The 27735-nt window shown below is 45.3% G+C and overlaps 1 protein-coding gene and 1 pseudogene across 4 annotated transcripts in view; one reads left to right on the top strand and one right to left on the bottom strand.

Moving 5' to 3' along the window:
* SLF1 (SMC5-SMC6 complex localization factor 1) overlaps positions 1-27735 on the top strand; it is a 382477-nt gene that overhangs the window by 261280 nt on the left and 93462 nt on the right. For all 4 annotated transcript variants that reach the window (XM_063964017.1, XM_063964013.1, XM_063964015.1 and 1 more), the window contains exons 8-11: positions 182-337; positions 11734-11900; positions 12601-12744; positions 18694-18856. In XM_063964017.1, coding sequence (XP_063820087.1) covers positions 182-337; positions 11734-11900; positions 12601-12744; positions 18694-18856 — 630 coding nt within the window. The remainder of the gene's footprint in view (positions 1-181; positions 338-11733; positions 11901-12600; positions 12745-18693; positions 18857-27735) is intronic.
* LOC134933978 (5S ribosomal RNA) lies at positions 14274-14392 on the bottom strand (annotated as a pseudogene).

The following is a 27735-nucleotide window of genomic DNA, read 5'->3' on the forward strand; positions in this document are numbered from 1 at the left end:
CACTATTTCATTGCACAGTAAGCAAAAGTGCATGAAAACATGTTTACCGTTTAGAAATGTGTGAGACAATGCATTATTATTCTTTGTGATTGAGCAGACTAAATACAAAGTAGCTTTTGACATCACATCACAGCTCTGTTTAATTTTTGTGTCGCTCGCCAAAACCTCTTTATGCTTTTAGGTGAAAAGTGCTGAAATTGGCCGGGCGAGTTTGAACAGAATTGAGGAATTGATTGAAGGACAATTCTTCACCGAAGCATTCTGGGAGATTGAGCACTTTATTTCCTCTGTCTTTCCTCAGCAGTTTTTTGTCTTGCTGCTAAAGCACTTCATGCAGGTAAAGTGTCTTTTGATTCATTTATTTATTCAGCACCCACACACTATGCAGCATTACAAGTGGGAAGAGGCACTGTAATAAAACCACACTGAGTATTATCAGACAGAGTGGTAAGGTTTACTGGTTACTCATTTAAGTTATGTACAGCTAAGTGTGGTCTCCACTGAGCATGTACTTTCTGTAATGCTGGAAGAGAATTATTCTATGAATATATTACGCTGAATGGTATAAGGTTCTTTGTATGTATTTTTGAAGATAAACTACCAGACATATAAGGGCAGTGGTGTATCTGGGTCCAGAGGGGGCCCACACCGCACACACTGCACCCATTTCTTCTGCACTTACCTCTGTGGTGTCCGTGCATGGGCCCCATCCTCTCCCGTCACTGTAGCCAGCAACATCGCTGTAAACGTTCTGTCTGAGCGCTAGAGACTCTGGCACAGTACCAGAGTCTACAGCGCATGCACAGGTCTCCGAAAAAATGGCCGTCGCGTTATTTTTTCTGAGACTTGCGCATGCGCTGTAGACTCTGGCACTGTGCCAGAGTTTCTAATACTCAGAGTGTTAACAGCACTGTTGCTGGCTACAGTGACAGGAGAGGAAGGGGCCCATGCACGGACACCAGAGAGGTAAGTACAGAAGAAATGGGTGCGGTGTGGGCCCCCTCTGGACCCAGATACGCCACTGCTCGAATATGCTGCTGCCGGCTACAGGACGGGAGAGGAGGGGGACCACATCCGGAGACTGCACACGGGTCCCCTTCTCTCTAGATATGCCCTTGTATAAGGGTATTTGATACTTTAGAGTGCACTGTTATCTAGGGGAGAGCTGAAATGTTTCAGACTATTATCACAAAACAATAGATGTACTGTAGGTGGTATCGGCAGCACACAGGCACGTCTTCTACTGTAGGTCGCAAACGGTTTAAATAACCCTGCCCAGCAGAGAATGCAATTTACATGGCAGTGTAAAGTGTTTGCAATTTAATTTTGAGTTTTAATGTTAGCAACATGTAAGATAATAAACTTGTGAGCCCTTTAGAATATTCTGTATTACTGTCACATTAAAGAAAACTATCTACTTTTAAAAGTCCTGATGACAGAAGTGGAATAAGAGACATGAAACTATTAAGTTTAGTAACTGTTGGTGGTTCCTCCTTCAGCAATGGCTTTAACTAAACGCTTCCTGCCCCAATTGATCAGCCCCACACATCAGCTTTGAGGTCAATTGGCTCATCTTTATTTGTACAACCACCTCAACGTGCTGCCATGAATGATCTGTTTCGTGTCACAGTACTTAGCCGGCTCACATAGTACACCAGCTAAATAAATAATAGCAGAAAATCTAGCAAGCGGTACCCCATTTGTTGGTCAACCTCAGATGTGCCCTTATCACATTCAAAACACCATGGGTAATATGCAATTACCGGTGAATCGCGGCAATTTTTCGCCCGTTTTTTAATTCGACACAATTCGACCGTCGAATTCCGGCAAGTGGGTGCCGGAATTCAACATATTCAATAAAAAACGGATTCGACAGTCCCGCTGTCGAAAAACGGCCGATTTGACGGATTTTGATCCGATTTTTTAAAAACCGGAAAAAACGGTAAAAAACCCGAAAAAAATTTGCGTGGGGTCCCCCCTCCAAAGCATAACCAGCCTCGGGCTCTAAGAGCCGGTCCTGGTTCTAAAAATCCGGGGGGGAAAATGACAGGGGATCCTCCGTATTTTTAAAACCAGCACCGGGCTCTGCGCCTGGTGCTGGTGCAAAGAATACGGGGGACAAAAAGAGTAGGGGTCCCCCGTATTTTTTACACCAGCATCGGGCTCCACTAGCTGGACAGATAATGCCACAGCCGGGGGTCACTTTTATACAGCGCCCTGCGGCCGTGGCATTAAATATCCAACTAGTCACCCCTGGCCGGGGTACCCAGGGGGAGTGGGGACCCCTTCAATCAAGGGGTCCCCCCCCCCAGCCACCCAAGGGCCAGGGGTGAAGCCCGAGGCTGTACCCCCCCATCCAAGGGCTGCGGATGGGGGGCTGATAGCCTTGAGAAAATGTAAAGAATATTGTTTTTTCCAGTAGTACTACAAGTCCCAGCAAGCCTCCCCCGCAAGCTGGTACTTGGAGAACCACAAGTACCAGCATGCGGGAGAAAAACGGGCCCGCTGGTCCCTGTAGTTCTACTGGAAAAAAAATACCCAAATAAAAACAGGACACGCACACCGTGAGATTAAAACTTTATTTCACACATGTCGACACACACACATACTTACCTATGTTCACACGCCGACCTCTGTCCACTTGTCCATGTAGAATCCACGTGTACCTGTGAATAAAATTATACTCACCTCAATCCAGTGTCCGGATCTTTTAAAATAATCCTCGTACTTGGCAAAACAACAAAACGAACACCCGGACCAAACGGACTGAAAGGGGTCCCATGTTTACACATTGGACCCCTTTCCCCGAATGCAGAGACCCCCCCGTGACTGCTGTCACAGAAAGGTCTCTTAAGCCAATCAGGAAGCGCTACTTCGTGGCACTCTCCTGATTGGCTGTATGCGCGACTGCTGGCAGACAGCGCATCGCACAGCTCCCTCCATTAGTTTCAATGGTGGGAACTTTGCGGTCAGCGGTGGGGTTACCACCGCGGGTGACCTCACCGCTGACCGCAAAGTTCCCACCATTGAATATAATGGAGAGGCTTTGCGATGCGCTGTCTGACAGCTCAGACGCGCATAGCCAATCAGCAGAGTGCCAGGACGTTGCGCTCGCACGTTGCGCTCGCTGATTGGCTGAAGGGACCTTTCTGTGACAGCAGTCACGGGGGGGTCTCTGCATTCGGGGAAAGGGGTCCCATGTGTAAACATGGGACCCCTTTTGGTCCGGGTGTTCGTTTTGTTGTTTTGCCAAGTACGAGGATTATTTTAAAAGATCCGGACACTGGATTGAGGTGAGTATAATTTTATTCACAGGTACACGTGGATTCTACATGGACAAAGGGACAGAGGTCGGCGTGTGAACATAGGTAAGTATGTGTGTGTGTCGACATGTGTGAAATAAAGTTTTACTATCACGGTGTGCGTGTCCTGTTTTTATTTGGGTATTTTTTTCCCAGTAGAACTACAGGTACCAGCGGGCCCGTTTTTCTCCCGCATGCTGGTACTTGTGGTTCTCCAAGTACCAGCTTGCGGGGGAGGCTTGCTGGGACTTGTAGTACTACTGGAAAAAAAACAATATTCTTTAAATTTTCTCAAGGCTATCAGCCCCCCATCCGCAGCCCTTGGATGGGGGGGACAGCCTCGGGCTTCACCCCTGGCCCTTGGGTGGCTGGGGGGGGACCCCTTGATTGAAGGGGTCCCCACTCCCCCAGGGTACCCCGGCCAGGGGTGACTAGTTGGATATTTAATGCCACGGCCGCAGGGCGCTGTATAAAAGTGACCCCCGGCTGTGGCATTATCTGTCCAGCTAGTGGAGCCCGATGCTGGTGTAAAAAATACGGGGGACCCCTACTCTTTTTGTTCCCCGTATTTTTTGCACCAGGCGCAGAGCCCGGTGCTGGTTTTAAAAATACGGGGGATCCCCTGTCATTTTCCCCCCCGGATTTTTAGAACCAGGACCGGCTCGAAGAGCCCGAGTCTGGTTATGCTTAGGAGGGGGGACCCCACGCAATTTTTTTTCTGATTTTTACCATTCCATTTAAAAAATAATAATAATAATAATAATAATTTCTCTGACGTCCTAGTGGATGCTGGGAACTCCGAAAGGACCATGGGGAATAGCGGCTCCGCAGGAGACTGGGCACAACTAAAGAAAGCTTTTAGGTCACCTGGTGTGCACTAGCTCCTCCCACTATGACCCTCCTCCAAGCCTCAGTTAGATTTTGTGCCCGGCCGAGGTTGGATGCACACTAGGGGCTCTCCTGAGCTTCTAGAAAGAAAGTATATATTTAGGTTTTTTATTTTACAGTGAGACCTGCTGGCAACAGGCTCACTGCAGCGAGGGACTAAGGGGAGAAGAAGCGAACCTACCTGCTTGCAGCTAGCTTGGGCTTCTTAGGCTACTGGACACCATTAGCTCCAGAGGGACCGACCGCATGGAACTGGCCTTGGTGTTCGGTCCCGGAGCCGCGCCGCCGTCCCCCTTACAGAGCCAGAAGTAAGAAGAGGTCCGGAAAATCGGCGGCAAAAGACATCAGTCTTCACTGCAGCTGTGCGCCATTGCTACTCATACACACTTCACACTCCGGTCACTGAGGGTGCAGGGCGCTAGGGGGGGGCGCCCTGAGCAGCAATAAAAAGACCTTGGCTGGCAAAAATACCACAATATATAGCCCCAGAGGCTATATATGTGATAATTACCCCTGCCAGAATCCAGAAAAAAGCGGGAGAATAGTCCGCGGAAAAGGGGCGGAGCTATCTCCTTCAGCACACTGGCGCCATTTCTCCCTCACAGCTCCGCTGGAAGGAAGCTCCCTGGCTCTCCCCTGCAGTCTACACTACAGAAAAGGGTAAAAAAGAGAGGGGGGGCACTAAATTTAGGCGCAGTATATATAACAGCAGCTATAGGGGACATAATTCAGTTAGTCCCTGCATTATATAGCGCTCTGGTGTGTGCTGGCATACTCTCACTCTGTCTCCCCAAAGGGCTTTTGTGGGTCCTGTCCTCTGTTAGAGCATTCCCTGTGTGTGTGCGGTGTGTCGGTACGGCTGTGTCGACATGTTTGATGAGGATAATGATGTGGAGGCGGAGCAGTTGCATATACAAGGGATGTCACCCCCTGCGGGGCAGACACCTGAGTGGATGGACTTATGGAAGGAATTGCGTGCACACGTCGACTCCTTACACAAAAGATTTGACAACATGCCAAATCCGGGACAGCCGGCTTCTCAGCTCATGCCTGTCCAGGTGTCTCAAAGGCCTTCGGGGGCTCTAAAACGCCCGCTACCTCAGATGGCAGACGCGGATGTCGACACGGATACAGACACCAGTGTCGACGACGATGAGTCTAGTCTAATGTCCACTAAGGCCATTCGTTGCATGATTGAAGCAATGAAAGAGGTGTTACAAATTTCTGATATAAACCCAGGTACCACTAAAAAGGGTATTATGTTTGGGGAGAAAAAACTACCCGTAGTCTTTCCCCCATCAGAAGAATTAAATGAAGTGTGTGAAGAAGCGTGGGCTTTCCCTGATAAAAGATTGGTAATCTCTAAGAAGTTACTAATGGCGTTCCCTTTCCCGCCAGAGGATAGGTCACGTTGGGAGACACCACCTAGGGTGGATAAAGCGCTCACACGTTTGTCTAAAAAGGTGGCACTACCGTCTCCGGATACGGCCGCCCTCAAGGAACCTGCTGATAGAAAGCAGGAGGCTATCCTGAAGTCTGTATATACACACTCAGGCATTATACTTAGACCAGCTATTGCGTCAGCATGGATGTGCAGTGCTGCCGCTGCGTGGTCAGATTCCCTGTCAGAAAATATTGACACCCTAGACAGGGATACTATTCTGCTAACCATAGAGCATATAAAAGACTCAGTCTTATACATGAGAGATGCACAGAGGGAGATCTGCCGGCTGGCATCTAAAATAAGTGCACTGTCCATTTCTGCTAGGAGAGGCTTATGGACTCGCCAGTGGACAGGGGATGCAGATTCAAAAAGGCACATGGAAGTTTTGCCTTATAAGGGTGAGGAGTTATTCGGGGATGGTCTCTCGGACCTAGTTACCACAGCAACTGCTGGGAAGTCAGCATTTTTACCCCATGTTCCCTCACAGCCTAAAAAGGCGCCGTTTTATCAGGTACAGTCCTTTCGGACTCAGAAAAACAGGCGTGGAAAAGGCGGGTCCTTTCTGTCCAGAGGCAGAGGTAGGGGAAAAAGGCTGCAACAAACAGCAGGTTCCCAGGAGCAAAAGTCCTCCCCCGCTTCTTCCAAGTCCGCCGCATGACGGTGGGGCTCCACAGGCGGAGCCAGGTACGGTGGGGGGCCGCCTCAAAAATTTCAGCGATCAGTGGGCTCGCTCACAGGTGGATCCCTGGATCCTGCAAATAGTATCTCAAGGATACAAACTGGAATTCGAGGCGTCTCCACCCCACCGGTTCCTAAAATCTGCCTTGCCGACAACTCCCTCAGGCAGGGAGGCTGTGCTAGAGGCAATTCACAAGCTGTATTCCCAGCAGGTGATAGTCAAGGTGCCCCTACTTCAACAAGGACGGGGTTACTATTCCACACTGTTTGTGGTACCGAAACCGGACGGTTCGGTAAGACCCATTTTAAATTTGAAATCCTTGAACACATACATAATAAAATTCAAGTTCAAGATGGAATCGCTCAGGGCGGTTATTGCAAGCCTGGACGAGGGGGATTACATGGTATCCCTGGACATCAAGGATGCTTACCTGCATGTCCCCATTTACTATCCTCACCAGGAGTACCTCAGATTTGTGGTACAGGATTGCCATTACCAATTCCAGACGCTGCCGTTTGGACTCTCAACGGCACCGAGGGTGTTTACCAAAGTAATGGCGGAAATGATGATACTCCTTCGAAGGAAGGGAGTTTTAATTATCCCGTACTTGGACGATCTCCTAATAAAGGCGAGGTCCAAGGAGCAGTTGTTGGTGGGAGTAGCACTATCTCAGGAGGTGCTACACCAGCACGGTTGGATTCTGAATATTCCAAAATCACAGCTGGTTCCGACGACACGTCTACTGTTCCTGGGTATGATCCTGGACACAGTCCAGAAAAAAGTGTTTCTCCCGGAGGAGAAAGCCAAGGAGCTGTCATCTCTAGTCAGAGACCTCCTGACACCGAAACAGGTATCGGTGCATCACTGCACGCGGGTCCTGGGAAAGATGGTGGCTTCTTACGAAGCAATTCCTTTCGGCAGGTTCCATGCCAGAATCTTTCAGTGGGACCTGTTGGACCAGTGGTCCGGATCGCATCTTCAGATGCATCGCCTGATAACCCTGTCTCCAAGGACCAGGGTGTCTCTGCTGTGGTGGCTGCAGAGTGCCCATCTTCTAGAGGGCCGCAGATTCGGCATACAGGACTGGGTCCTGGTGACCACGGATGCCAGCCTTCGGGGCTGGGGGGCAGTCACACAGGGAAGAAACTTCCAAGGACTATGGTCGAGTCAGGAAACTTCCCTACACATAAATATTCTGGAACTAAGGGCCATTTACAACGCCCTAAGTCAGGCAAGGCCTCTGCTTCAAAACCAGCCGGTACTGATCCAGTCAGACAACATCACGGCAGTCGCCCATGTAAATCGACAGGGCGGCACAAGAAGCAGGATGGCAATGGCAGAAGCCACAAGGATTCTCCGATGGGCGGAAAATCACGTACTAGCACTGTCAACAGTGTTCATTCCGGGAGTGGACAACTGGGAAGCAGACTTTCTCAGCAGGCACGACCTCCATCCGGGAGAGTGGGGACTTCATCCAGAAGTCTTCACGCTGATTGTAAATCGATGGGAACGTCCACAAGTGGACATGATGGCGTCCCGCCTAAACAAAAAACTAGAGAGATATTGCGCCAGGTCAAGGGACCCTCAGGCGATAGCTGTGGACGCTCTGGTGACACCGTGGGTGTACCAGTCAGTTTATGTGTTCCCTCCTCTGCCTCTCATACCAAGGGTACTGAGAATAATAAGAAAACGAGGAGTAAGAACAATACTCGTGGTTCCAGATTGGCCAAGATGAGCGTGGTACCCGGAACTTCAAGAAATGATCTCAGAGGACCCATGGCCTCTGCCGCTCAGACAGGAGCTGCTGCAGCAGGGGCCCTGTCTGTTCCAAGACTTACCGCGGCTGCGTTTGACGGCATGGCGGTTGAACGCCGGATCCTGAAGGAAAAGGGCATTCCGGAGGAAGTCATTCCTACGCTGATTAAAGCCAGGAAAGATGTAACTGCAAAGCATTATCACCGCATATGGCGGAAATATGTTGCTTGGTGTGAGGCCAAAAAGGCCCCAACAGAGGAATTTCAACTAGGTCGATTTCTGCATTTCCTACAAGCAGGAGTGACTATGGGCCTGAAATTAGGCTCCATTAAGGTACAGATCTCGGCTCTGTCGATTTTCTTCCAAAAAGAACTGGCTTCATTGCCTGAAGTTCAGACGTTTGTGAAGGGAGTGCTGCATATTCAGCCCCCGTTTGTGCCTCCAGTGGCACCTTGGGATCTCAACGTGGTGTTGAGTTTCTTAAAATCACATTGGTTTGAGCCACTTAAAACCGTGGATCTAAAATATCTCACGTGGAAAGTGGTCATGTTATTGGCCTTGGCTTCGGCCAGGCGTGTGTCAGAATTGGCGGCTTTGTCATGTAAAAGCCCTTATCTGATTTTCCATATGGATAGGGCAGAATTGAGGACTCGTCCTCAGTTTCTTCCTAAGGTGGTATCAGCTTTTCACTTGAACCAACCTATTGTGGTGCCTGCGGCTACTAGGGACTTGGAGGATTCCAAGTTGCTGGACGTAGTCAGGGCCTTGAAAATTTATGTTTCCAGGACGGCTGGAGTCAGGAAAACTGACTTGCTATTTATCCTGTATGCACCCAACAAGCTGGGTGCTCCTGCTTCTAAGCAGACTATTGCTCGCTGGATTTGTAGCACAATTCAGCAGGCGCATTCTGCGGCTGGACTGCCGCATCCTAAATCAGTAAAAGCCCATTCCACAAGGAAGGTGGGCTCATCTTGGGCGGCTGCCCGAGGGGTCTCGGCTTTACAACTTTGCCGAGCTGCTACTTGGTCAGGGGCAAACACGTTTGCAAAATTCTACAGATTTGATACCCTGGCTGAGGAGGACCTTGAGTTCTCTCATTCGGTGCTGCAGAGTCATCCGCACTCTCCCGCCCGTTTGGAAGCTTTGGTATAATCCCCATGGTCCTTTCGGAGTTCCCAGCATCCACTAGGACGTCAGAGAAAATAAGATTTTACTCACCGGTAAATCTATTTCTCGTAGTCCGTAGTGGTTGCTGGGCGCCCGTCCCAAGTGCGGATTGTCTGCAATACTTGTACATAGTTACTGTTAACTAAAGGGTTATTGTTGAGCCATCTGTTGAGAGGCTCAGTTGTTTTCATACTGTTAAACTGGGTATTGTATCACGAGTTATACAGTGTGATTGGTGTGGCTGGTAAGAGTCTTACCCGGGATTCAAAATCCTTCCTTATTATGTCAGCTCGTCCGGGCACAGTGTCCTAACTGAGGCTTGGAGGAGGGTCATAGTGGGAGGAGCCAGTGCACACCAGGTGACCTAAAAGCTTTCTTTAGTTGTGCCCAGTCTCCTGCGGAGCCGCTATTCCCCATGGTCCTTTCGGAGTTCCCAGCATCCACTACGGACTACGAGAAATAGATTTACCGGTGAGTAAAATCTTATTATTTTTAAAAATATATAAATAATACTTGTGCCTCCAAAATAGACAAACCAAGTACCTAATCCCTTCTAATATAAATAGATATGCTATTACCAATAAAAAAAACACCAAAAAAAACATGTTTTAAAAATTTTTTATTACATTCCGCCACCAAAGTGTGGCGGATTGAAAATGACGAATTTACTGTCTAAAAGCACTGTTGTCGAATTTCCAAACTTCAATTGAATATACTTTTGTCGAATTGCCGCATTTGTACCATTGCAGAAATGGCGAATTTGACAAATGTCGAATTTCAAAAAGTCGAATTTGGAAAGTCCGTTTTTTTGACGAAAAGTACTGAATTGCATTGTCGAATTTTTTTTTTGTGTGAAAATGTCCCGTTTTTCGACATTTTCGTGAATTCGACCGCAATTGCATATACCCCCATGTCTGTTTTGTCTGGAACAGATGATCAGCTGAGGTGGTAACAGGTGGGCTTCTTTTGAGGTGTTCAGCCTTCGGGAGTGGAAACAATGGTATTGGGGAAAAAAATCTGTTATATCATGAGGAGATTAATGGGAGTTCAACTCTTCCCTTACAAAAATTCTCTGCAGTCTCTCTTAGGGGTATATTCAATTAAAGTCGGATCCATTCCGACATGTATTTGTCGGAATGAATCCGACAACCCCTATTCAATCCCATCTAAAATTCGACTTTTTCAAGTTGAATTTTAGATGGGACCCAAAGGAGGAGAGGGGGGGCGAGCCGCGGGGGGACAGCCGGCGGAAGCCAGAGGAGATCAGCGCTACGGAGCAGCGCTGCAGCAGGATGTCACTCACCCGCCCGACCTCACGGCAGCTTCCACCCGGCTCCAGCAGCGCATGCCTCGACTTGTCGAAAAGCTCTGAATAGGTCGAATCAGGATTCGACCTTAAAAAGTTGAAAACTGCCGTCTTTTCGACAGATGGCAGTTTTCGACTGCAATTGAATGTACCCCCTAACTACTTAACTGACTGTTTTTACCTTCAAAACCGTTCAGACAAGTTTTTTGTTTTTCTAAATGTATTTAAGTTTAAAAAGTATTTTTGTAAATATTATATTATGCACATCTGCAGAACGGATATCCTCATCAAAAGCTTGGGGACATAGTGGGGTTGAGCAGTCGCATGTGATCTGACAGTCAAGTGCTTAACTGATAAATAACGTGATCTGGGACTTGGGATCATTCTCCACTGTTTCCCATTGATGGTTCTTTTCCTGTGAGCGACCAGCAATATTTACTATTTGAATACAATAGAAAATTATCTTAAGTCACATAAACCTGTGTATTTAAGATAAGGGGTTACAGCAAGGTATAAATGCAATCATTAGAATAACGGTCTATAATAATAAAGTTAAGGAAAGAGGTTTATTCACTATTTTTAATAATGTAATTCAGTATTTAATTCCTAGAATGTGTAACCCACACCTTTACAATATTATTTATTTGCTGGAGAAACTTTATTTCTTCTTCTGCTTGACCTGGTGTGTTCCAATATATATATAATTTGTGTGTAATCTGTGGTTATTCAAATAATTACACCAAAAACACACAACATGAAAGTATCAGACTTTTATTGTACCTATACACATAAAATTGTTATTTTTGTAATATCATATTCTCTATTATACTCTGTGTTTTAGTTTAAGCTACATAATTTATCATTTAATAGTAATTGCTTAATCAGGTTTAATTGAATTTCGAACTTTTGGGATTCAAATTGAGAAGAGTTTATGTTGACGTGTAGGTACATTTTTTCCATTGATGCCTATTGAAACTTCTTGTCTTTCGCAATCTCCTGAATCACAACATTTTAGTTTTCATGAAGTGCAGAACTACAACCATCTGTACAATTAATATATTGCCTGTTTGAAAGCATTTCACTGAGCAGCAATGTAAATACAAGTTTACGTTCATTCTCTGATTCATTCCAAAAAGTTCTGTTGTTTTCTGTGTGTTTATAAACTTTTGTGCGTTTATTTTATTTCTAACAGGGAAATGTAGACATCAACCATTTTGGTCAAGTTTTTGGTATATTTTACAACTTTCTGAATTATCACCCTCCATGGGAATCTACTTATATGTCGCAGTACTACCTCAATGTTCTGCAGTGCCCTGTTTGCAGGAAAGGACCATGGTCCTTCATCGAAACTGTAATACGGTAATGATTATTTTAACCAGACTCCTCTTTTTAAATTCTATTTAAATGCAAATATAGTAGTTTCAAAGATTTGTGTGAAACATGTATTTATATACATTGCAAGAATACTAAAAAATAAGTATAATAAACTCCAGACAGCAGTAGGCAAATTATAATATACTGTACTGCATATAATACTGTATAAAGAACAAAGACCGAATGCCCTATTCTGTATACAGACCAAATTGATGGTAATATTTCACAAAAGCTGAAATTCAGGTATCGGATGCTGGTTGGGTGGAATGGGTGGTTTACTACATTAAAATATGCCAAGTGAATTAATTGGGGGTAGTGCATTATAATATGAAAATAAACAGAATATTAGGAACACGTTCTTACTATTATTTATTTATTTATTATTTATTAACAGTTTCTTATATAGCGCAGCATATTCCGTTGCGCTTTACAATTAGAACAACAGTAATAGAACAAAACTGGGTAAAAACAGACAGACATAGAGGTAGGAAGGCCCTGCTCGCAAGCTTACAAAACTATTGTTGTCACTAAAGTGCACAACAAGGTGTTTTATCAGTAATAGTTGAAAAGTTTGTTATGCCTTGACGTAGGCTATATATACTCTTAATTACATGTACTTTAAAGTTTGTTGTTTGGTTTATTGTACACTTCCTGTTATCATTGTGATTTGTCATCTGCCTTTAAGGTGTTTTATTGATGATGGATTTTGCTTATGCCATGAAAGCTCTGATCTGCAAGTTGATGCTAATAAAAGGAGAAAAATCGTCGCCACAGTCCTGAAATTTGTGACAAATGTGATGCAAGAAGAAGCCAGCGCATTGAGCAGAAGGTGAGATTTGCTTGCTTTTAAAATTCATGTGAATTTGCTTTTGTTTTCTGCTGTTAAACTAAAGTTAAAATAAAGTTTAAAGTTAAATCTAGCAGCAAAAGAGTAATGGGAATGCATGTACTGACTGTCTTAAAGTGGCGCTAAACCTCAAAATTATTTCATAGTTTTGAAACCTAAATTTCAAGTTTTTTGTACTGTACGTAGAGGAAGGGTGCTGCTCGCATCACATGACACTGAAAGTGATGATGGAATGCGTAATAGTCAATGAGACACAAGTGTGCAAAGAGCTTGTTTTACAAGCTACTATTGTTCCATATCAGAAGTTTTCTATAAGGAATAAATAAAAGGTATTGGAAGTTACTCTACAGTTCTGTTAGCTGTATGCAAGCACTAGGGCTGCAGCCTTTCCCCCCAGTTTTTTTTATCTCTGCTCTTTCATTCCCTGCAGTGGCGTAGCAATAGTCCCCGCAGACCACGCAGTGGCTTGAAGGCGGCTGTGTTATGCAGATTCCATGCAGTCTGAACTTTCGCATGGTAATCTGCTAAAAATGTCCCTCCAAAAATGGGAGCCATCTAGAAGGAGACAGATGCTAGAGGCCCTACTGGACCTCTAGCGTCTGTCAGCGAAGCACAGCGTGTATAGTGTTACCCGGAACTGCCGGGATTCTGGGAATGCTGGCGGCACTGTCGTGCATCAAACCCCTGGCAACTAGCATGTAGGTAAAAATTCTAATTAATGTATGGGAGTGAATTGACGCCAGGAACTTTTTTGGCAGGGCATGCAAACTTTATATTTCTTCTAGTTTTTGTTCTTTTTTTTTCGTGTTCACTCTCTGCCTTTTTCATGTAGGTGTTGCTGTATTTCAGGCACTTTTACACTTATCTACACTTATCTGCAAGATATGCAATTTATCTTCCCACATCCTTCATACAGATAGCGCAAATGTTTTCTTCCTTGTAATGTAATATAGTATACTATGCAATGGGAGAGGACAGAAGGCTCTTGTGTGGGCGCACTCTTAAATGAAAAACAATAGAAAAAATTTTTTATTTTGGAAGTATTAAAGAGAATATTTTAAGATATAACTTTTATTAATAAAGTTAAAACAAGATGAACTTCCCACAAATCTTGAAACATAACCGGAGATTCTTGAGGAATAAAAAATGTCCTGGTCTCTTAAATCGTAAGAGTATGGAAAGGGTTGTAGACATGGAGTAGTCATACCCCCATTTCCCCTGACCAGTACAGTAATTCTGTATTAATGGAACCGGGGGTTTTTTGTCACAACACAGTTTCAAAATAATTAGGCTAAGACTAGCTGGAATGGTAATCAGTGGTCACCACTCAAGGAATTATACACCTGAGTATTAACAGCATGCCATGGCCCTATTTGCGGGCAGGAATTGTGAGCAAGAAGTAATGGTCAGTTGATATAGATATTGAAAGTAATAGAGGAAAGAGAAAGTAAAATTAGTGGTGATACTGCTGTTGGTGTGTATTGGTCACATAAGAGCGGAAATTAATTCCTGACCTACCACACCAGGTATTCACAGGCAGTCACCTCTCCTGATACTAACCTGGCCCAACGCTGTTTGGCTTCCAAGATCGGACGAGATCGGGCACTGACAGCGTGGTATGGTCGTAGGGATTTATGTGTACACCAATGAGAGTGCACCTATATAGGAAATTGAAACTGAGAGAAAAGATGATAGGAAAGGGAAATTGCGGATGAGATCAGTACGTGAAAATATGTGGATCTGCTTTCCACGTTAGACCCGGTTTAGGAGATTCCACTGGTGTGGTACTCTATCCCGAGAATCGTGAATGAGAGTCCACGAAAATTGGTGAACACAGATTAAGAAGATATAAGGTTAATATCTGTGATAGAGTAATGCAAAGGTTTAAGCTGTCATTAGGAGGTATACACAATTAGGTGGGGCTGAGCCCAATGACCGACCTCAGACGGTCTTAAGCGTATGAAAGTTATAACCTTAGGCAAGTAATGGTTTTATAGCCCCTAAAGAGTAGATAGACATACACATAAACACAGAAATTGAAAAACTGAAAGAGTAAGCTGTATTGGGTATTGTGACCCGGTACCGGCAGCATAAAACAAACTGCTAGGTGTACTGTACCATGCGAAATGATAGTGTCGATACAAATAATATATCCCTTAAAGATTTGAGACAATAAGAGGTATATGACCTACATATAAATAGACCCAATCTGATGTGAGTAATATACCCCTAATGGGGAAAGCTATATGAGTTAATGTACCCAGTTGTTATGACACAAAAATTGAAATAATTGGTATGCTGCACAGGACAAGACTAAGATCCTGTTGCAGACATACAGAGTCCTAATAGCAAATTGATGAGACTTAAACAGTATGTCCCTGTCCCTATAAGGAAATATCAGAGCAGATAATAAATAAACTGACCAAAACGATTGCTGGCAAAAAACAAATGATTTTGGGTGACTCACAGAATGGCCTCAGGTACAAAGAGGCTGAGTGCTGGCTGGTCTAACGGCAAAGGTCCTTACAATAAGGATAATCTAAGTAATTGGAAGGAGCTTACGAATCTCCAGTGAATTAATTCTGATCCGTTAGGATGGCGCCATGATGTGACTGTGTGGACGGAGTTCCCCGCAGAAAATGCGTTTCACCCTGTGGGCTTGTTCACTTCCTGGTTCCGTATGGTGGGGTGGGTTGGGATGATATTTAAAAGCGGCTGGTGGCGTGATTAACCAATAGGAAAGAGCCGCGTATTACCGCTGTACCTAGCGGTTGCTAGGCAACGTGATAGCGGAGGTGCAGCCGGAGTTGAGAGTTTGATTGGAGGACGTGGTCTCGCGAGATTATGGAGCCGCATATTACCGCTGTACCTAGCGGTTGCTAGGCAACTAGATAGCGGAGGTGCAGCCGGAGTTCAGAGTCTGATAGGAGGACGCGATCTCACGGGATTGTGGACGCCATCTTGGTGTAGGGAAAAAGGGAAAAAATGAAAGGGCAAGAGCGGAAAGGACATAGATAATTGTGTGAGCAGCGCCGCTGGCTAGTTGATAGCCTAGCGGAAGAGGGCAGAAATTGTATATATTTGTGAATAGGTTAGTCTGCTTTATAGCCTGGTTGTGTAGATAGATGTTAGGTGAATCAATATATGAATGGGGAAAATTTGTGTGTGTGATACAAGGGATATGTGAGGTAGGTATAATTGGTGGGAATGGGGGGAGGGGGGGGTTTGAAGGTGTATGAAGAGGGGGGGAGAGGGGGGGGGGGCGGGGGCGAGCTGAGTGAGAGCAAAGTAAAAAATGAAATAAAATAAGATAAAATGAATTATGTGATGGGCGATAATATAGAAGAGTCAGTGATGAGTGAAGGTGTGAGGATAGGTTAGCTGGTGTTGGTGTAGGGAAAATGGGAGGATGGGGTGATGTGGCAGACTGGGCAAGGAGGGTATGAGGCCAGGTATGTGGTGGCATGTGAGGGGCAGTGTGTGTGTGTGTCAGGAAACGTGATATGAGTATGTGTTGGATGGAGGAAGTGAAGGGTAGTGACATGGGGGTAGGAGGATGGTGCAGCGTGATATATTAAATTGTGTATGAAGGATATGGTGGGGGAATGATATGTGTGGGTGATGTATTGAAAAAGAAGGGGGGGGAAAAAGGGGGAAGAATGGGGGGGGGGGGGGGGAATGGAGAAAATTGCTAGGAAATGGGGGGTGGGGTTTTTTTAATATTGTGGATGTATGCTGGGGAAGGTGAAATGATGATTGTTAGATATAAAATAGTTGTGAGGGAGGTGTGTGGAGGATGATTGGGGTTGAATTTACAAGAATTATATTGAGAGGTTACAGAAAAGCCCCATAATTTATTGTTTCATTGAGACCAAGGGGTTTCAAGGAATTGAGACGAAAGATCCACTCACTTTCTTTTTTGTATAGTTCCTTGGTTAAGTCCCCTCCTCGTACACCCAAGTGAACACAATCCAGGCCAAAGGTCTTGAAGTCCTTGATTGATCCTTGGTGACAAAAATGAAAATGTCTGGCCACAGATGTAAGCTGTTTCATCCTTGCCAGGTCCCTGGAGGCATTGCGAATGTTGCCGAGATGTTCTAAAATTCTCTCTTTAAATTTGCGAGTGGTCATGCCTATGTATTTGTAATTGCATCCACAGGTAATACAGTAAATCATGGCCTGGGTATTGCAATTAAAGAAATGTTGCAGGGTGACCAATTGGCCATATCTGTCCATGACGCTGTTGGTTTTCAAGATCTGCGGGCACGCCTTGCACTGACCACAGGGAAAGGAACCTATGATGGTGGGTTTTTTTAGAGGAGAGGTCATCAAGTGGCTGTGCACTAATTGATCTTTCATATTTCTCGATCTGCGCCAGCTCATTTGTAACGGAGAATCAAAGAGTGGTGCAAGATCAGGATCAAGCTGGAGAATGGGGAGATGTCTGGCTATAGCTTCCTTCAGCATTCTCCATTCGGGACAAAACGTGCCGATGAAACGGATGGTATCTTCCTGCTCTGTGTTCTTGATCTTTTTACCAAAGATCAGGTTATCTCTCTTGATGGCTACAGTGGCTGTATATGCGCGTTTAAGTGAGCGTTTACTGTAGCCTCTGGCCAGTAAACGCTGAGTAAGTTCCATGCTCTTAACTTTGAAATTGTGATCTTCTGAGCAGTTACGCCTTAAACGCAAATATTCCCCTTTTGGGATGTTTTCAATTGTGGGGGGGAAGTGAGAGCTTGTCTGGTAAAGGAGACTGTTAGTTGCAGTCTCCTTACGGTATAATTCCGTTTCCAGGAAGCCGGCCTCAGACCTGTAGATATTGAGATCCAGGAATGGTACCCTTTGAGGACTGATGTGATGTGTCAAGATGATGTTGAGATCATTTTGGTTAAGGGTCTGAATAAAATCCATGAGCAGATTTCTGTTGCCATTCCAAATCATGAACACGTCGTCGATATACCTCAACCATAGTACTATATGTGTAGTGTATCTTTCATTAGAGGTACTGAATACGTGAAAGTGCTCCCACCACCCTAAGAATAGGTTCGCATATGTGGGTGCACATGCCGCGCCCATTGCGGTACCCCTAATCTGTAAGAAGAATTGGTCTTGAAAAACAAAGTAATTTTTGGAAAGAACAAAATCAAGCAGCTGTAGGAGAAAATCAGAAAAATCGTTAGTATTGGTTTTATAGTATGGAAGCTGCTGAATCAATCTCGTGATACCCCCCAAGTTCTGAAAGGGAGGGGTTCATCTAGTCAAGAAACAAACAGGGGTGTTTTCCCCAGCACACCAATGGGTATTAGTAACAAGACTTGAACTCTATATGGCACCCATATAGAAAATTCAGAGATCTTAGTCACATATATTTGCACAAATATGGTTAAGCCTCCAGGCCAACTTCACAGCATGTTTGATACTGGAGGTCCCTATACTAAGTTTATGTCCGGGGCTCAGAACCCCACAAACTCTGGCAAAGGCCAGCCACCCCAGGGCAGCACACAAGTGAAAGGCTAAGGTGTTAGTGAGTGGTAATAGGAAAGAAGCAACAGCTATGTATTAAAAGGCGATATACAGGTGAAAAAATGTTAATTAAAATACTAAAATGAGTAGTGTTTGGAAAAATTATTGAAAGTGTAAAAAAGTGTTCAATAAAGTGTTATAGTGTGCCACCCGAAAATATTTTTTCAATTAATACTGCTCTTTTTAGTATTTTAAATAACACCTTTTCAACCCAGTATAACACCATAGTAAACAGAGAGGTGTGGCAATTAGCTCTAATCAAGAAAAGTTGTTTCATTTGATCACTGAAGGAAATTAATCTGGTGGTATTGATGCTGTGATCTCTGTGTGTACAGTAAGACAAATAAGATTGAAACTAATAATTGACCTAACATAACTCCCTCTACTTTGCTCTCATTATTTTAGACTTTGTGATAATGCAGATTTTTCAAACAAAACTTTGCTTCCATCCTTTATTGTCGGACTCTTTTGGCCAGAAACCAGGACTATGGTATTTTTAACCAAGAATATGAGTATATTGACAGATCTGGTAATAATGTGTCAAAGGAAGAGAGATCACACAGATAGTGTAAGTAATGTAAACATTATGCTATTTGAAAACCTGAACTTTTCTTGTTTTGTCATTGGCCAAAAGGCTCTAACCCTTTAAAAATATATTCCGTCTCTTCCTCATTGGCTGATGTTTTGATATTGGCCAATGGTCTCTAAAGTTAGGCTTGGGTAACCTGTGATTCTCTAGCTGCTGTGGAACCACGGGTCCCGCAATGCTAGAGACTGGCAGAGCCTGTTCGAACAGATAGATCCACAAAAAGGGATAATCCTACTGGTTCTGCCAGATACATTGTTCTTAGAAACATAGAATGTGACGGCAGATAACAACCACTTGGCCCATCTAGTCTGCCCCTTTTTTAACATATTTTCTCTGACGTCCTAGTGGATGCTGGGAACTCCGTAAGGACCATGGGGAATAGCGGGCTCCGAAGGAGGCTGGGCACTCTAGAAAGATTTCAGACTACCTGGTGTGCACTGGCTCCTCCCACTATGACCCTCCTCCAAGCCTTAGTTAGAATTCGTGCCCGGCCGAGGTTGGATGCACACTAGGGGCTCTCCTGAGCTCTTAGAAAGAATAGACTTAGGTTTTTTATTTTCAGTGAGACCTGCTGGCAACAGGCTCACTGCAGCGAGGGACTAAGGGGAGAAGAAGCGAACTCGCCTGCTTGCAGCCGGATTGGGCTTCTTAGGCTACTGGACACCATTAGCTCCAGAGGGATCGACCGCAGGCCCAGTCCTTGGTGTTCGGTCCCGGAGCCGCGCCGCCGTCCCCCTTACAGAGCCAGAAGCAAGAAGATGGTCCGGAAAATCGGCGGCATGAAGACTCTGTCTTCACCAAGGTAGCGCACAGCACTGCAGCTGTGCGCCATTGCTCCTCTCACACTTCACACTCCGGTCACTGAGGGTGCAGGGCGCTGGGGGGGGGCGCCCTGAGGCAGCAATAATAACACCTTGGCTGGCTAAAATACCTCAATATATAGCCCCAGAGGCTATATATGAGGTAAATACCCCTGCCAGAATTCCATAAAAAGCGGGAGAATAGGCCGCGGAAAAGGGGCGGAGCCTATCTCCTCAGCACACTGGCGCCATTTTTCCCTCACTGCTCGGCTGGAAGGAAGCTCCCTGGCTCTTCCCTGCAATATACAGTAACAGTAAGAGGGAAAAGAGAGGGGGGGGCATTAAATTTGGCAGTATATATACATATATTATATGAAAAAGCAGTTATTAGGGACATAACTCAGTTAGTCCCTGTATATATATAGCGCTCTGGTGTGTGCTGGCATACTCTCACTCTGTCCCCCCAAAGGACTTTTTGTGGGTCCTGTCCTCTGTTGAGCATTCCCTGTGTGTGTGGGGTGTGTCGGTACGGCTGTGTCGACATGTTTGATGAGGATAATGAGGTGGAGGCGGAGCAGATGCATTTTGAAGGGACGTCACCCCCTGCGGGGCAGACACCCGAGTGGATGAACTTAAGGAAAGAAATGAGTGCACGTATAGATTCTTTACATAAGAAATTTGACGACATGCCAAATGTGGGACAGCCGGGATCTCAGCTCGTGCCTGTCCAGGTGCCTCAGGGGTCGTCAGGGGCTCTAAAACGCCCGCTACCTCAGTTTGCAGACCCGGATGTCGACACGGATACTGATAACAGTGTCGACGACGATGAGTCAAACCTAATGCCTGTCGGGGCCATTCACTGCATGATTGAGGCAATGAAAGAGGTGTTAAACATTTCTGATTTACATCCAGGTACCACAAAAAAGGGTATTATGTTTGGGGAGAAAAAACTACCCGTAGTTTTTCCCCCATCAGATGAACTAAATGAAGTGTGTGAAGAAGCGTGGCTTTTCCCTGATAAAAAATTTGTAATTCCTAAGAAGGTACTAATGGCGTTCCCTTTCCCGCCAGAGGATAGGTCACGTTGGGAAACACCACCTAGGGTGGATAAAGCGCTCACACGTTTGTCAAAAAAGGTGGCACTACCCTCTCAGGATACGGCCGCCCTTAAGGAGCCTGCTGATAGAAAGCAGGAGGCAATCCTGAAGTCTGTATACACACACTCAGGCATTATACTTAGACCAGCTATTGCGTCAGCTTGGATGTGCAGTGCTGCCGCTGCATGGTCAGAAAAACTGTCAGAAAATATTGACACACTAGACAGAGACACTATTCTGCTAACGATTGACCATATAAAAGATTCAGTCTTATATATGAGAGATGCACAGAGGGAAATTTGCCGGCTGGCATCTAAAGTAAGTGCATTGTCTATCTCTGCTAGGAGATGCTTATGGACTCGTCAGTGGACGGGAGATGCAGATTCCAAGAGAGGAATTATTTGGGGATGGTCTCTCCGACCTAGTTTCCACAGCAACGTCTGGGAAGTCAGCATTTTTACCCCATGTTCCCTCACAGCCTAAGACGGCGCCATTTTATCAGGTTCAGTCCTTTCGGACCCAGAAAAGCAAGCGTGGAAAAGGAGGGTCTTTTCTGTCTAGAGGCAGAGGTAGGGGAAAAAGGTTGCAACAGACAGCAGGTTCCCAGGAACAAAAGTCCTCCCCCGCTTCCTCTTCCAAGTCCGCCGCATGACGGTGGGGCTCCACAGGTGGAGCCAGGTACGGTGGGGGCCCGCCTCAGAAATTTCAGCGATCAGTGGGCTCGCTCACAGGTGGATCCCTGGATCCTTCAAGTAGTATCTCAGGGATACATGCTGGAATTCGAGGCGGCTCCACCCCACCGGTTTCTAAAATCTGCCTTGCCGATTGCTCCCTCAGACAGGGAGGCGGTGCTAGCGGCAATTCACAAGCTGTATTCCCAGCAGGTGATAATCAAGGTACCCCTACTTCAACAAGGCCGGGGTTACTATTCCACACTATTTGTGGTACCGAAGCCGGACGGTTCGGTGAGACCCATTTTAAATTTGAAGTCCTTGAACATGTACATAAAAAAATTCAAGTTCAAGATGGAATCGCTCAGGGCGGTTATTGCAAGCCTGGACGAGGGGGATTACATGGTTTCCGTGGACATCAAGGATGCTTACCTGCATGTCCCCATTTACCATCCTCACCAGGAGTACCTCAGATTTGTGGTACAGGATTGCCATTACCAATTCCAGACGCTGCCGTTTGGACTCTCCACGGCACCAAGGGTATTTACCAAGGTTATGGCGGAAATGATGATACTCCTTCGAAGAAAGGGAGTTTTAATTATCCCGTACTTGGACGATCTCCTAATAAAGGCACGGTCCAAAGAACAGTTGTTGGTGGGAGTAGCACTATCTCAGGAAGTGCTGAACCAGCACGGCTGGATTCTGAATATCCCAAAGTCACAGCTGGTCCCGACGACACGTCTACTGTTCCTGGGGATGATTCTGGACACAGTCCAGAAAAAAGTGTTTCTCCCGGAGGAGAAAGCCAGGGAGTTGTCTTCTCTAGTCAGAGACCTCCTGAAACCAAAATAGGTATCGGTGCATCACTGCACGCGGGTCCTGGGAAAGATGGTAGCTTCTTACGAAGCAATTCCATTCGGCAGGTTCCATGCCAGAATCTTTCAGTGGGACCTGTTGGACAAGTGGTCCGGATCGCTTCTTCAGATGCATCGCTTGATAACCCTGTCTGCAAGAACCAGGGTGTCTCTTCTGTGGTGGCTGCAGAGTGCTCATCTTCTGGAGGGTCGCAGATTCGGCATTCAGGACTGGGTCCTGGTGACCACGGATGCCAGCCTGCGAGGCTGGGGGGCAGTCACAAAGGGAAGAAACTTCCAAGGACTATGGACAAGTCAGGAGACTTCCCTTCACATAAATATTCTGGAACTAAGGGCCATCTACAATGCCCTAAGTCAAGCAAAATCCCTGCTCCTACACCAGCCGGTGCTGATCCAGTCAGACAACATCACGGCAGTCGCCCATGTGAATCGACAGGGCGGCACAAGAAGCAGGATGGCAATGACAGAAGCCACAAGAATTCTCCGATGGGCGGAAAATCATGTACTAGCACTGTCAACAGTGTTCATTCCGGGAGTGGACAACTGGGAAGCAGACTTCCTCAGCAGACACGACCTCCACCCGGGAGAGTGGGGACTTCATCCAGAAGTCTTCCAAATGATTGTACATCAGTGGGGTCGTCCACAGGTGGACATGATGGCGTCCCGCCTAAACAAAAAACTAGAGAGGTATTGCGCCAGGTCAAGAGACCCTCAAGCGATAGCTGTGGACGCTCTGGTGACACCGTGGGTGTACCAGTCAGTTTATGTGTTCCCTCCGCTGCCTCTCATACCAAAGGTATTGAGAATAATAAGAAAGCGAGGAGTAAACACAATTCTCGTGGTTCCGGATTGGCCAAGAAGAACATGGTACCCGGAACTTCAAGAGATGATCTCAGAGGACCCGTGGCCTCTGCCGCTAAGACAAGACCTGCTACAGCAGGGGCCCTGTCTGTTCCAAGACTTACCGCGGCTGCGTTTGACGGCATGGCGGTTGAACGCCGGATCCTGAAAGAAAAGGGCATTCCGGAGGAAGTCATTCCTACGCTTATTAAAGCCAGGAAAGAGGTTACAGCAAATCATTATCACCGCATATGGCGGAAATATGTTGCATGGTGTAAGGCCGAAAAGGCCCCAACTGAGGAATTTCAACTAGGTCGATTTCTGCATTTCCTGCAAGCAGGAGTGAATATGGGCCTAAAACTGGGTTCCATTAAGGTACAGATCTCGGCTCTATCGATTTTCTTTCAGAAAGAACTAGCTTCAGTACCTGAAGTTCAGACATTTGTAAAGGGAGTGCTGCATATTCAGCCCCCATATGTGCCTCCTGTGGCACCTTGGGATCTGAACGTGGTGTTGAGTTTCTTAAAATCACATTGGTTTGAACCACTAAAAACCGTGGATCTGAAATATCTCACGTGGAAGGTGGTCATGTTATTGGCCTTGGCTTCTGCCAGGCGAGTATCAGAATTGGCGGCTTTGTCTTATAAAAGCCCTTATCTGATTTTCCATATGGATAGGGCAGAATTGAGGACTCGTCCCCAGTTTCTCCCTAAGGTGGTGTCAGCGTTTCATTTGAACCAGCCTATTGTGGTGCCTGCGGCCACTAGGGACTTGGAGGACTCCAAGTTGTTAGACGTGGTCAGGGCCCTGAAAATATATGTTTCCAGGACGGCTGGAGTCAGAAAATCTGACTCGCTGTTTATCCTATATGCACCCAACAAGCTGGGTGCTTCAGCTTCTAAGCAGACTATTGCTCGTTGGATTTGTAGTACAATTCAACTTGCACATTCTGTGGCAGGCCTGCCACAGCCAAAATCTGTCAATGCCCATTCCACAAGGAAGGTGGGCTCATCTTGGGCGGCTGCCCGAGGGGTCTCGGCTTTACAACTTTGCCGAGCTGCTACTTGGTCAGGGGCAAACACGTTTGCAAAATTCTATAAATTTGATACCCTGGCTGAGGAGGACCTGGAGTTCTCTCATTCGGTGTTGCAGAGTCATCCGCACTCTCCCGCCCGTTTGGGAGCTTTGGTATAATCCCCATGGTCCTTACGGAGTTCCCAGCATCCACTAGGACGTCAGAGAAAATAAGAATTTACTCACCGGTAATTCTATTTCTCGTAGTCCGTAGTGGATGCTGGGCGCCCATCCCAAGTGCGGTTTATCTGCAATACTTGTACATAGTTATTGTTAACTAAATCGGGTTATTGTTGAGCCATCTGTTGAGAGGCTCAGTTGTTTCATACTGTTAACTGGGTTTCATATCACGAGTTGTACGGTGTGATTGGTGTGGCTGGTATGAGTCTTACCCGGGATTCAAAATCCTTCCTTATTGTGTACGCTCGTCCGGGCACAGTATCCTAACTGAGGCTTGGAGGAGGGTCATAGTGGGAGGAGCCAGTGCACACCAGGTAGTCTGAAATCTTTCTAGAGTGCCCAGCCTCCTTCGGAGCCCGCTATTCCCCATGGTCCTTACGGAGTTCCCAGCATCCACTACGGACTACGAGAAATAGAATTACCGGTGAGTAAATTCTTATTTTTACCTCAAACCTTATTTGATCCTTATTTCTTTGTAAGGATATCCTTATGTCTATCCAATGCATGTTTAAATTGCTCTACTGGCCAATTGCTCTACTGTCTTAGCTACTACCACCTCTGATGGGAGGCTATTCAACTTGTCCACTACTCTTTCTGTGAAGTAATTTTTCCTCAAGTTTCTCTTGAACCAATCTCCCTCCAGTTTCAGTGCATGTCCTCGTGTTCTAATACTTCTCTTCATTTCAAAATTAATAAAAATGTGAGGTTTCTGAGAACATGGAGTATGGTTCAGAATTAGGAGCAAGTAAAGAAAACAAATGGAGGTCACAAGGAGCAGTTTGCTGCTGGAACAAACCATGGGCTGCAAATGCATTTATGTTTTTACATGCAGAGAAAATACTGATTGCTTTTGCACGTAGCAAATGAGTACTGGGCAGCTTTGTTTATACACAGCAATTTTACAATTACGCTTGGACACACTTCTTGCCAACTTCATTTTTCTCTGCACATCTTAAATCTACCCCAACTGCATTGTAGCATGTGCCTGCTAAGGTGCTAAAATTGCCCCTGACTCCTAGTCACGCCCATTATCTACATGTTATGGTAGTAAAAGAGCAAATGAGCTTTCCATCTCCTCTCTATGTTTTAGAAGGTACATTCCTGTTAAACTTTTATAGAAATTGTAGGTAGTGTCATAGATGGTAGTAGTGACTAATAGACTTCATATGCCCTGTAGTTGCCCCTATGTCATACTTGCCTACTGTCCCAGAAACTGCAAGAGACTCACGATTTTTTGGGGGATCATCCTTCCACACCCCTGTAGAATGGTCACCCCTCCAGGATCCCACTCACTTCCTTGTAAAGTGGGAGAATGTGGAGATAAATACTGTGAATCCGTGGGCTGTCGGGAGAGACAGGGCCTAATGGCATGATTCTTTGGTAACTGCGGTGCGGAGCATAATGAGGCGCATAGTCCAGCCCTACCCCCATTACCCCCCACTTGTTTCACCTTTCTGTGCCTCTCCTGGAGAGGAAACGTCAGACGTCAGTAAGTGCCCTTTATATTAGACATAGGTAGGTGGTTCTTTATATATGGATATACTGCATGATCTCTCACTCTCTCTCTCTCTCTCTCTCTCTCTCTATATATATATATATATATATATATATATATACACATACATACATACATACATACATACATACATACATACAGTGCATCCGGAAAGCATTCACAGCGTTTCACTTTTCCACTTTTCATTTTGTTATGTCACAGCCTTATTCCAAAATGGAATAAATTATTTTTTTCCCTTAAAATTCTACACACAATACCCCATAATGACTACAAGAAAAAAGTTTTTTTAGATTTTTGCAAGTTTATTAAAAATAATGAACTAAGAAATCACATGTACATAAGTATTCACAGCCTTTGCTCAATACTTTGTTGATGCACCTTTGGCAGCAATTACAGCTTCAAGTCCAAACATGACGCCTGGCATTCATGTCAAAGAGTTCAATCTCTGCCTCATCAAACCACAGAATTTTGTTTCTCATGGTCTGAGAGTCCTTCAGGTACATTTTGGCAAACTCCAGGCGGGCTGCCATGTGCTTTTATACTAAGTAGTGGCTTCCATCTGATCACTGTACCATACAGGCCTGAATGGTGGATTGCTGCAGAGATGGTTGTCCTTCTGGAAGGTTCTCCTCTCTCTACAGAGGAATGCTGTAGCCGGGTTCTTGGTCATCTGCCTGACTAGGGCCCTTCTCCCCCCGATCGCTCAGTTTAGACGGCCGGCCAGCTCTAGGAAGAGTCCTGGTGGTTCCGAACTTCTTCTACTTACGGATGATGGAGGCCACTGTGCTCATTGGGACCTTCAAAGCAGCAGATATTTTCCTGTACCCTTCACCAGATTTGTTCCTGTCTCGGCGGTCTACAGACAGTTTCTTTGACTTCATGCTTGGTTTGTGCTCAGACATGCACTGTCAAGTGTTGGACCTTATATAGGCAGGTGTGTGCCTTTCCAAATCATGTCCAATCAACTGAATTTACCACTGCTGGACTCCAATTAAGCTGTAGGAACATCTCAAGGATGATCAGTGGAAACAGGATGCACCTGAGCTCAATTTTGAGCTTCATAGCAAAGGTTGTGAATTCTTATGTACAGTACATGTGATTTCTTAGCTTTTCATTTTTAATAAATTAGCAAAATCTCAAAAAAAAAAAACTTTTCACGTTGTCATTATGGAATATTGGGGCAGATGTATTAACCTGGAGAAGGCGTAAGGAAGTGATAAACCAGTGATATGTGCAATGTGATAAAGGCAGCAGCCAATCAACTCCAATATGTAGATTAACAGTTAGGATCTGATTGGCTGGTTCCTTTATCACCTTGCAGATATCACTGGTTTATCACTTCCTTATGCCTTCTCTAGGTTAATACATCTGCCCCCTAGTGTGTAGAATTTTGATGGAAAAAATTAATTTATTCCGTTTTGGAATAAGGCTGTAACATAACAAAATGTGGAAAAAGTGAAGCGCCGTGAATACTTTCCGGATGCACTGTGTATGTATATATATATATATATATATATATATATATATATATATATATATATACATACATACATACATACATACATACATACATACATACACATGTGTGTATATATATATATATATATACATACACATATACACAGTGCATCCGGAGAGTATATAAATATATATATCTCGCACTCGCCATTCCTAGGAATGGGCTGCACACCTGCACTTCGGGGTGCAAAGTGGCCTCTGACCACATTGCTTAAATAATTATGTATTGAGGTGAGAGTTTACTATGGTGATTGCTGATCTCTCTGTTTATTTATAGATGTTTATAT

The sequence above is a fragment of the Pseudophryne corroboree genome, chromosome 1 (genome assembly GCF_028390025.1).
Source record: "Pseudophryne corroboree isolate aPseCor3 chromosome 1, aPseCor3.hap2, whole genome shotgun sequence".
Lineage (NCBI taxonomy): Eukaryota > Metazoa > Chordata > Amphibia > Anura > Myobatrachidae > Pseudophryne > Pseudophryne corroboree.